At 24.1% G+C, this 11,147-nt stretch overlaps 1 protein-coding gene across 3 annotated transcripts in view; it reads right to left on the bottom strand.

Moving 5' to 3' along the window:
• LOC117169028 (spectrin beta chain, non-erythrocytic 1) overlaps window positions 1–11,147 on the bottom strand; it is a 119,883-nt gene that overhangs the window by 1,118 nt on the left and 107,618 nt on the right. For 2 of the 3 annotated variants that reach the window (XM_033355093.1, XM_033355091.1), the window contains exons 8-10: window positions 8,613–8,687; window positions 8,208–8,239; window positions 4,716–5,010 (exon numbers count right to left, since the gene is read on the bottom strand). In XM_033355093.1, coding sequence (XP_033210984.1) covers window positions 4,768–5,010; window positions 8,208–8,239; window positions 8,613–8,687 — 350 coding nt within the window. In that variant the 3' untranslated portion in view covers window positions 4,716–4,767. The remainder of the gene's footprint in view (window positions 1–4,715; window positions 5,011–8,207; window positions 8,240–8,612; window positions 8,688–11,147) is intronic. The other variant, XM_033355092.1, reaches the window with a different exon arrangement.

Here is an 11,147-nt window from a genome sequence, read left to right as displayed (position 1 = left end):
AGCCTTGGAGGAGATTATGTTGAGAAATAAAAAAAAAAATTCTTAAAAACGTTGTTTTTCTTGGTCAGGCCGGAAACTTATCAATCCACCCTCGTATAAGAATGTAAAGGAATTTACAGGTTTTTCAACCGAAAAGTTGTTCTTTATCGACCTAGGAAAACAAATATTTAGAATATTGCTTCTATGTTTAAGCTTTATTAACAATAACAAAATTTTCGAATAACAAAATTTCCAAATAATAAAATTCCCGAATAATAAAATTGCCGAATTGGGAAATTTCCGATGGTTTATAACATTACCGAATTTGAAACTTGCCGAATTACAAAATTCCCAAGTATAAACAGTTACATTTTAAAAATATACATTTTATGCATTAAGAATACAATAATCAAATATTTTTATAACAAAAATTATTTGTAATGTTTGAAATTTCTAAAGTGATTGTTTGAATTTAAAATAACAAAAATTGAAAAAATATATTTCTAGATGAAAATTAGGGTCGACTGAAAAATCCCGAAAAGTAAAATATTCAGCCCTGTAAAATTCCCGAATAATAAAATTGCAGAAAAATAAAAATACCGAATTGGAAAATTCCCGAATATTAATATTCATGAATAATAAAATTGTTCACTAGCGAGGCTTTCTCTACAAATTTATACTCTACTCCAAATGAGAATTTTATTTATTTTTTTTATAACTAGGGTTGACAAAGTTTAGTTTTTTTTGTGAAAAGCCAACTAGTCATGCGAGAAACCTTCCATGGAGAAATTCTTATTTTGTTCTCAATATGTACATTGTTCAGAAAAATTTGTTTGTCATGTTAGAATTATTTGAAAACTTTAAGTTCCAAAGTTTTCCGATGTTCAAGTACATAATGAATTTTTTAATTTGTAAATCCCCTGGCCTCAAAGTACAGTTTTAAATGAGAAATCTCATTAATTTTCAGTTTTAATTCAATTTAATTTTTAACTTGAAATCGTTTAAACAGCAAAAACTATTTTAAATTACCCAAAAAATAATTAAATTATTTAACTTGCGCGGGAAAAGGTTTAACCTTAAATTAGAAAGAGCGCTAAATTTAAATTATAAATTAATGAATGTAATAGAAAACATATTTTTGCTTTAAGCAGTATATGATTAAAAACAAATATGTATACACTTCACTGTTGTGTGTTTGTAAAAAATATATCTATTAATTATGATGTATATTTTTTTCAACAAAAAATGCTTTAAATTCTCTTGAATATTCTCTAGAATAGAACATTTTCTTCTCAACATAAATTCTCGGGCATTTAAGAACTCTATAGAAATGAATATTTTATATTTTTTATTAGCTTATAATTTGAAAGTTTAGTTTAGAATTTTTTATTTTCAGATTGTCTAAATATTTCTACAGCTTCGAATTTGAATTCATTAAATTTCGAAGGATTTTAATTTAAAATTGTTAAAATAAAACAGATTCTTATTTTAAATGGGGATGACTGAAAATCCAGAAAAATAAAACTCCTGACACTTTAAAATTCCCTAATTGGAAAAGTCTTAAATAATGACATTTCTGAATGGGAAAATTTCTGAATAACAAAATTCCCGAATTGGAACCTTCCCCGGATAACAAAATTTTCGAACAGTTTATAATATTACTGAATTGGAAAATTCAAGAAATTAAACAATTACAATTTTTTATAAATATATTTTATTGATTACAAATACAATAATGAAATATTATTTTATTCAATTATTTAAAATTTTTTAATTTCGAAAATTGTTTGAATTTAAAATAATAATAATTTTAAATTAAATATTTCTGGGTGACGAATTTTTTTAATCTGCATAGAATTTGATAATAAAATAAAAAAAAACGTTCGCGAAAATCGAATTACAAATTGATATTTTCTTTGAAAAACGTTATAAGGTACGATGAATATAGAGAGTGATTTTTTTGGTTCAAGAAGCAAATTTGGTCAAATTTAGAAGTTGTAAAAAAATCCAATTTTCATTTTCAAAAAATGAGAATTTAGCTTTAAGAATTCAACTGAGTTGCTGAATTTATACACTGCGATTAATAAAATGTATTTATAAAAAAAATGTAATTGTTTAATTTCTTCAATTTTACAATTTGGGAATTTCCCAAATTCGAATATTTTATAATTCGGCAATTTTCTGTCGAGAATTGTATTCTTCGGGAATTTTTCAGTTCGATATTTTTATTTTTCGGCAATTTTATTCCTCGCGAATTTTATTATTCTGGAATTTTTTAATTCGGGAATTTTCCGATTCGAGAATTTTATTATGCGAAAAGTTTATTTTTCATAAATTTTATTGTAGAGAAATTTTCCAGTTCGGAAATTTTACTTTTCAGGATTCTTCAATCTTCCTTATGCCATTGAAATTAAAAGATTCGAACACATTTTTTCATTTAAAGTTATAAAAACTTAACTGCACATTAATACACTCAAATTGGAATACTTCTGAATTAAAAAATTAAACCTTTCAACTTTTTTAATTCAAGCACTCAATAATTAACGCATATAAAATCAAAGATTTAAAAATTTTTCAATTGAAAACTTGTTCGTTAAGGGCATGTGGTATACTTCATCGTATGGTAAATCGGGCTCAGTTCCCCCGGGTTTTTTTCCCACAAAAATCAAAATGTTTACAACCTGAATTCGGAGATACTATAAAATAGTATCACGGACATCCACGAACTATATTTTTTTAGGGATAATAACAATAAAATGCATTTTGCTAAATAAAAATTGTATGCATGTGCACTATTTTAAAGTAGCCAGTAGCCACTTAGAAATTATTTATGAAATTAACTTTTTTAATTGTCTACAAACATAGTTAGTTCCCGGACATTAGTTACTATGTTAAAATCAAATTAAATTGAAAAATAAACAATTTTAACCTTCATACATAGTGCAGTTCAAAGATTTCGAAAAATATAAATCCACGTTATCATTATGAATTCTATAAATTGAAGCCTGAATGAAAAATTAAAAAATTTTATTATTTCAACCGATTTTAGCTAGAAACATTGATTTATACATCAAGATGTGTTTTTAAAATATTTTAAAATATTCTCTGAAAAATTAGAAAAAATTAATATAAAAGTTTTTCAGGAAGCCATTAAAGTTTTTATTATTATCTTGAAACTCGAATTTTTCCCACTATTTTTTTAAACTCCTTTAAGATTAATAAAATTGCCTTAAGCTCTTCCTAATTCTTTATTGAACATTTTTGAAATCTTAAAAATCAATTTTTAATTTTAAATATATATTTCGAACCAAAAATGGAATAGTCACATTTTTATTTTAAAAAATTAATTCTTAAAAAATAAAATAATATTCGACAAAATAGTTACATTTTCAACCAAAGAAATGAATTTTTTAACAAAGTGATGAACGCAACACAAAAAAATTAACATCCAACAAAAGAGGTGGACCTTCAAACCAATAAAATTAATTTTCAACAAATAATTTGAATTTTCAACCAAAAATGATAAATTTTTTATCAAAAAGAAGAATTTTCTACATATCCGATTAATTTCTACAAAAAAGTCGAAGTTTCAACAAAATACATATTAATAAATTGAAAAATTATATTATTTCAATCGTTTTTAATCCAGAAACATTAATATTTCAAAAAAAATTGTTTTTGAAAAAAATCATTTTGCAATTATCCAAGAATCTAATGAAAATTTTGTTATTATCTTGGCAGTCGAATTTTTCCTACCATTTTTCGAAAATCCTATGCGATTGAAAAAATTTCCTGAAGATCTGCAAATTTTTATTTTTTAGTTTGGAAACCTTTTGTATGTTCTTTAAAAGTTAATTTTTAAACCAAAAAATCATTTTTAATTTTTCTAGGAATTCTGATAAAAAAAATTATTGTTTTAAAAACTTTCAAAATTCTTGAGAAGTTTTAAAATTTTATTTAACAAATTTTCAAAAATCTAAATTTTTATCAAATGTTTTGAAATCTTTTCTCAAGTGTTTATTTATTTTGGAATCTTTTCAAAACTTCTAAATACATCTTAAACATCTTCAAATTGTTTTTTAAAAATTTATCTTGTTTTTAATTGTTTAGCTTATTCAAATTTCCATTTATCTTTTATTTAATTTATCTTAAAAATAAGGAATTGTTTTTTACTAGTCAAAATTGGTCTTTTTTTATATTTTTAAATAATCTCCAAAAAATAATGTTTGAAAAAATAAAAAAAAATTAACATTTTTATCAGCAATCTTAGGAAATTTTTTTTCCAAATTTTCCCAATATTTCAACTTTGGTGAAATCTTGTATTTTTTTGTGAAGACTTGTCATTTTCTGCAATAATTGACGTAAAATTGAAAGTGTTTTCATGAGGTCAATCATCAAAATTAAAAAATGTAAAATCCTGCAGTTTTCTGTAATACTTTGTAGATTTTTACAACCAATTAAAAAGAATATTAATAAAAAAGTTATACAATTTTTTTATTTGTGGAAACAGATACTTTATTGTTCATTTGTTTACTTTTCTAAAAGAAAAGCGCAAGACAAAACTATCTATTTGTTTTTAATTGTATTTTTTTTTATTTTGTAAACTAAAAGAAAGTGCATGTTTCTAGGAAAAAAAAATATAGTAGTAGAAATATTGTACTTTTTGATAGAAATGTTTTCCACCGGGGTTATTTTTAAAATAGAAAATTATTTTTAATTATTGAGAAAACACTTACCAGGCTTTAAGTACTCATCGGGTAATTACGTAGCGACGGTTCTCCACTGAATCTACGATTGCGAGGGCTTTTTTCTTCTACCAAATAGATTACTCAAAACGGAACTTCTCTTATAGTCCCGATCTTTACGACTTCCACCCGTACTTTGTTCACTTTCCGATCCACTCTCGGATGGCCTTCTTCCATCGACGACTGAAATATTTTGCCCTCCCTGTGCAACGGCTGGTGGAGGCGATATATAAGGTGGCAGGGAAGTTGGTCTGCCAGTGAATGTGTTTAGTGTTGGAGGTCCAGCCTTCAAAATTAAATATTTATATAATTTTACATTGTTATTACCTACTACACATGTATCAAAATTACTGTCATGACTCAATAATTATTAAAATTGACAATACTTAATGTTTATAATTTATTAATTTACTCTTTAAAAAATTAATTACTAATTTTAATTACTAATTACTTTATTGAGATCTTTTAATAAGAAGTGCTCTATTTTCGTTTGAAATTGCTAATTTTTGGTTTTCAATGGATTGCTACAAAATCAAAATTTCAAAATCTCCTGACTTTTCCTGAGTTTCAAGAAAATATAGGGAATTTAGGGTAATAAATGATTTTAAATCATATTAATGCATAGGGATTTTCATCGAAGATCTTTTCTACCAAAGAAGATGAATCTTCAATCAAAAAGAATGAATTCTCTATCTAAAAACACAAATTTTCAACAAAAAAGTTAAATCAAAAAGAAGATTTTTCCACCAAAAGAGAAGAATTTTCAATGGAAGAGTTGAGTTTTTAAACTAAAAAGACAATGTTTTAGAAAACACTTGACTTTTAAATTCGGAGAAATGTACTTTCAATCAAAAAGTTAATTTTTAAATAAAAAGATAATTTTTAAACAATTTAGTTAAATTTATTTTCAACCAAAGGGTTGAATTTTCAAGTTAGAAATATTAAATTTCAACCTGAAAAAGTTGCATTTTTAAACAAATATTTTTGTCCTCAAGCCAAAAAAATTTTTTAGCAGGCAGTTGAGTTTATAATAATATAATAATATACAATTTAAAATAATAGTTAAACTTTCAATTAAAAAATTATTTTTTAACAAAAAAAAGTTTTCAGAAATACAGTTAAATTTGCAATCAAAGAGATGAAGTTTCAACTGAAATGACAAACATTAAAATTAATAATAGTAATAATAATAAGTTTTTAACACAGGAAATCATTTTAGAACCAGGCAGTTTAATTTTCAAACTCAGAAGACGAGTTTTCAACAAAAAAGTTAAATTTCCAACCGAAAATGATTTTTCAGTTAAAAAAGAAAAAAAAAAGTTAGTTCATTTGAAATTTTTAAGCAAAAAGGCGAATTCTCTACAAAAGAGTTGAATTTTTAACCCAAAAATACGAATTTTTAACAAGAAATGGAATAGTTACATTTTATATTCAAAAATCATTTTTTAATAAAACATTTTTTAAACAAAGTAGTTGCATTTCCAACAAAATAATTAAGTTTCTAAGCAAATAGTATAGTTTTTCACAAAAAGAGATGAATTCTGAACAAAAAATTTAATAGAAGATTTTTCATTTAAATATAATGAACTTTCAACCAAAAATAGTTGAATTCTCTTTATCACTTTTTCTTACTCCGTTCTGCATTTTAAATACATAACATTATTGTCTACTGAAGAAATTCAAAGTACGTGTTTTGATAATATTCTTTATTTTTTGACCAAATAGTAAAATTTTTAATTAACAAAGATCCAATTTCAACAAAAAATGAAAGAGCTCAATTTTAAACTAAACATGAAGCAGTTTAATTTTCAACCAAACTCATTATTTTTCAAACAAGAAGATTAAGTTGCTACTAGAGAGACAAGTATTCGAAAGAATACATTAATTTCGAACTAAATATTTGAAGTTCTAATTATAAAAGGTAAGTTTTCTACCAAAGAAAAAACGAATTTGCAACAAGATTCTTAAATCAACAAAAACTTTAACCAAAAATGGAAAAATGAAATATTTAGATGAAAAAAATTAATTTTCAACAATATATTTCAACTTGCAACAAAAGAAGTGAACTTCCAACTTAAAAAGAAAACCTTTTCAACCAAAAATGTAAAAGTTAAATTTCCTGTTAAAAAAATTAATTTTCAACTAAAGTAATGAATCTTTATACAAAAAAATTACTTTCCAACAAAGAAGCATAACTTGACGTAAACAAAAAATTCAATAAAGTATTAATTCAATTCATTCAATTACATTTTTATCGAAAGAAATTAATTGTACAAATAAAAAAAAATGTAACCAAAAATGAAATAGTTCAATTTTCAATTGAAAAAATAATAATTTTGAACCGAAAAAAAGAATATTTGAACAAAATACTTAAATTTTCAACCAAAATAAAGAATTTTCAACTGAAAAATTAATTTTTAAACAAAACAAAAATATTTGTATGAAAGTAATACAATTTTTTTAAAGTATTTTAACTTTTAACCAAAGAATTTAGAATAATTTTCTAAAAAACAGATCAATTTTCAAACACATGTTTGAATTTTCAACTAAGATCATTTTTCGAGAAAACAAAAACGAATTTAAAAAAAAAGTTAGTTAAATTGTCAAACGAAAAAAGATGTTTCGACCAAACATATTAATTTTTGGACATTAAGATTAATCTTCAGCCAAAGAGACCATCTTTTAATAAGACATTAATTTTCATCTAATTGGTTGATTTTTAAACTAAAAGTGGCCAATTTGTAACCAAAAATTGACAAGTTAAACGTTCAGATAATCAATTTTTAATTAAATAAAACTAATTTTCATTAAACTAGTTCATTACAAACCAAAGAGATGAATCTTCAACGCACAAATTAAATCGTAATAGTTGATATTTCAACCAAAAAATACTTTAAATAAAAAGTCGTTGAGCTCAGCCAAAAAGGACGAATTTTCAAAACATCATGTAATTTTACGAATAAAAAAGATCACTTTTTAAGAAAAAAAAAAAACAAAAACAAATAAAAGACAAATTTTCAAACAATGAGACGAAATTTCAACTGATAACTTTATTTTAATCGAAAACAGTTGAATTCAAAAAAAAGGACGACTTTTTTCTAAAGGAATTTTTTTTTAATTTGAAAATATGTTCATTATTTTATTTTCAAACAGAATTTCTGACACTTTAATTCTATTTGACGAATAAACAATAAACAATGATTCATAATTTGTATAAAAAAGCGATTTTTCATTTATCAAATTTAAAAAATTCACAGAACTCGAACCCGAACAGATTGCGCACTCTGGCGAGTAAGCTCTCGAGAGGTAAGCTCTCCCATTAAAAAAAAAAACTAAATAACATGATCATGCCAATTTTGAAAAAAATAATAATTTTTCAATAATTAATTAATTTTTTTAAATCAATATCCGCGATGGTGCAAGATGCCGTTTCGCTGGCTCTTAAACTATAAACGAAAATCTACATATTATTTGTATTCTCACCTGTCTGACATTAACTGCAAGATTGCCGTAAGCTGTAACACAAAAGAAAAACCATTAATTTTCCACATCTGCCAAATGAAAATAGACAATCACACTTTAGCAAACACCTTATATAATAATCAATAAGTCGTGCTCAAGAATTGTGCTGGCTACAAGAAGGAAAAATAGTGGCACCCTGAATACCCAAATTCCCAATTGTCTTTCAATCACCTTAAATCCACAATTGTTGTGCTAATAGCTAAAAAACTAAAAACAAGAACTCTGATTAGAGAATTTTTTTTTAAAATAAGGGTAGTGTGTGAGAAAAGGCATGCAGCACAGGCATGCCGAAAAAAAGCTGTACAAATATATTTCTTACAATCTGTAAGATTAAAAAAAAACATGAACTTTTTATGAATGACTGACCAGGATCAGGAGAGGTATTCCATTGGGCGATTCTGCTTGTCGGAGGAGCACTCGATGGCAGGGGAGGCACTAGGTCTATAAAATTATATTGGATCTATATTTCGTGTCTAATGGAGGGCCTTTAAATAAATAAATGACTTAGAAAATTAATTGCAGGCCTCGGACTCACCCTAGGGATCAAAAATAGTGTCACACATTTTAAAAAAATAGTATCAAAATAGTGTCACAAAGTTTTGAAAGTATCACAAATAAACATAAATATTTATTTAAAATGTTATTCTTTAGTTTATAAATTATCAAAATTCCTATTTATCCGGAAAAAAATCCAACTATTTTTTGGTTGAAAGTTTATTTTTCTCAATTGAAAAGTATTCTATTAAATTTTTCGTTGAAAAATTATCTTTTTTATTAAAAATTGTTATTATTTGGATAAAAATTGAAATTTGTTGTTGAAAATTGAACAATTTGGTTAAAAAGACATATTTTTTGGTTTTTTGGATTGAACGATTTGATTGAAATTTTGTGTCTTTCTTGACTAACATATTTTTTTAAATTGAAATTAATTAATTTATTGAAAATCCCACTTTCTTTTAGAAAGTTCATGCTTTCGACTGAAAGATTACACAATTTGGTATAAAATCCAACTATTTGGCACAAGAATAAGCTGTTTTATAGAAAATTCATTTTTTTATTAAAAATTAATTATTAACAAAAATTTAACTACACCATTTCTTGTCAAAAGTTTTTAAATTATGTTTTTTTTTAAGATTTGTGTATTTTAGTAAAAAATTCTACTATTTGGTTCAAAATTTAGGGACTTTGTTAAAAATTCATCTTTTGTAGTAGAAAAGAAATTTCTTTGTTTAAAATTTTCACTGTATTCTTATAAATTAAATTGGTTCAGATCACCATTTAGTTATTTAATTGAAAATTCATACTTATCGGTTATACTTGACTACTTTTTATCCAATTCTAATATATTTTTTGGTTTAAATATAAAATATTAAATTTTTGTTGAAAATTAGTATTTCCAGATTGAAAATGCCACCGTTTTGTAGCGAATTCCTCTCTGGCTTGGAAGTTCAAGAGTTCTGTAGAAAATTCATTTTCTTTCTCTTTAAATTAATTTTTTAACGCAAAATTTAACTATTACATTTATGGTTTAAAAATAATCTGCTCAAGTTGAAAATTCAACTATATTTGTTTAAAAATTCATGTATTTAAACAAAATCATCTTTTTCCATAGAAAATTAATCCTCTTGTTTAAAAATGAACCATTTGGTAGATAATATATGTATTTTATTAACAATACGCCTTTTTGCCAGAAAATAATTTTTGTTGTAAAAGTCCAAGTTTTTGGTGTAAAATTAACCTTTTTTGGTTAAGAATTCAAGTATTATGATGAAAATTGGTATTTCTTGGTTACATTCAACTGTTTTTTATTTAAAATAAAAATCTTTTTTAGTTCAAATATTATATTTTCAGTTGCAAATTAATATTTTCTGGTTGAAAATTCAACTGTTTCGTATATGTGTTTTATACTCTTTGGTTGAAATCCAACTGTTTCGTTGAACATACGTTATCTTGACCTGATAATTGAACAATTTGATTGAAATTTTGTTTCTTTCTTGACTGACAATTTTTTTTATTGAAAATTCAACTACATATTTCTTTTATTTTGTTGGAATTTTGTAGAAAATTCGCATTTTCTTATATGATTGAAAATTAATGTATTTTGTTGAAAATTCGTCATTATTGGTAAAATCAAACTGTTTTTTTACTTGAAATTAAAATCTCTTTTGTTGAAATGTCAACTATTACATTTTTCGTTGAAAATTCCTCTTTTTAGATTGAACATTCAAACCCTTGATTGAAAATTGAACTAGTTTCTTAAAAGATCTTTTTTTTGTTTAAAGATTTAGAATTTTATTCGGAAATTCGTTTTTCTGTACAAATTATTCTTTTTTTTTACTGAGAATTTATTTATTTGGTTACAAATTCAACTTTTTTTTAGAAAGTTCATGCTTTCGGCTGAAAGATTAAATAATCAACTATTTGGTACGAGAAGAAACTATTTCACAGAGAATTCATTTTTTTAAAAATTATGTGAATTGTTAAAAATTCATGTTTTCTGGTAAAAAAATCTACTATTTAGTTGAAAATTTTTTATTTTGTTAAAATTCATCTTTTGTAGTGCAAAATAAATGTTGTTGTTTAAAAAAGCCACTGTCTTATTTTAAATTAATCTGGCTCAGTTCAGAATTCAAGTACTTTGTTGAAAATTTATCCTTTGTGGTTATGCTTCAATGTTTTTTTATTTTTGTTAAAAAATTTTTGTTTTAAATATCAATTATTAAATTTTTATTGAAAATAAGTATTTCCAGGTTGAAAACGCCACCATTTTGTAGAGAATTCCTCTCTCTGACTTGAAAGTTTAACAGTCCTGTAGAAAATTCGTTTTCTTTTTCTTGAAAATAAATTTTTTATCTGAAAATTTAACTATTCAATTTTTCTTTTAAAATTGATCTGTTTTAT

The sequence above is a fragment of the Belonocnema kinseyi genome, chromosome 3 (assembly GCF_010883055.1).
Source record: "Belonocnema kinseyi isolate 2016_QV_RU_SX_M_011 chromosome 3, B_treatae_v1, whole genome shotgun sequence".
Lineage (NCBI taxonomy): Eukaryota > Metazoa > Arthropoda > Insecta > Hymenoptera > Cynipidae > Belonocnema > Belonocnema kinseyi.
The sequence above is the reverse complement of the archived record's forward strand: the minus strand, read 5'-3'. Positions and strand labels throughout refer to the sequence as shown.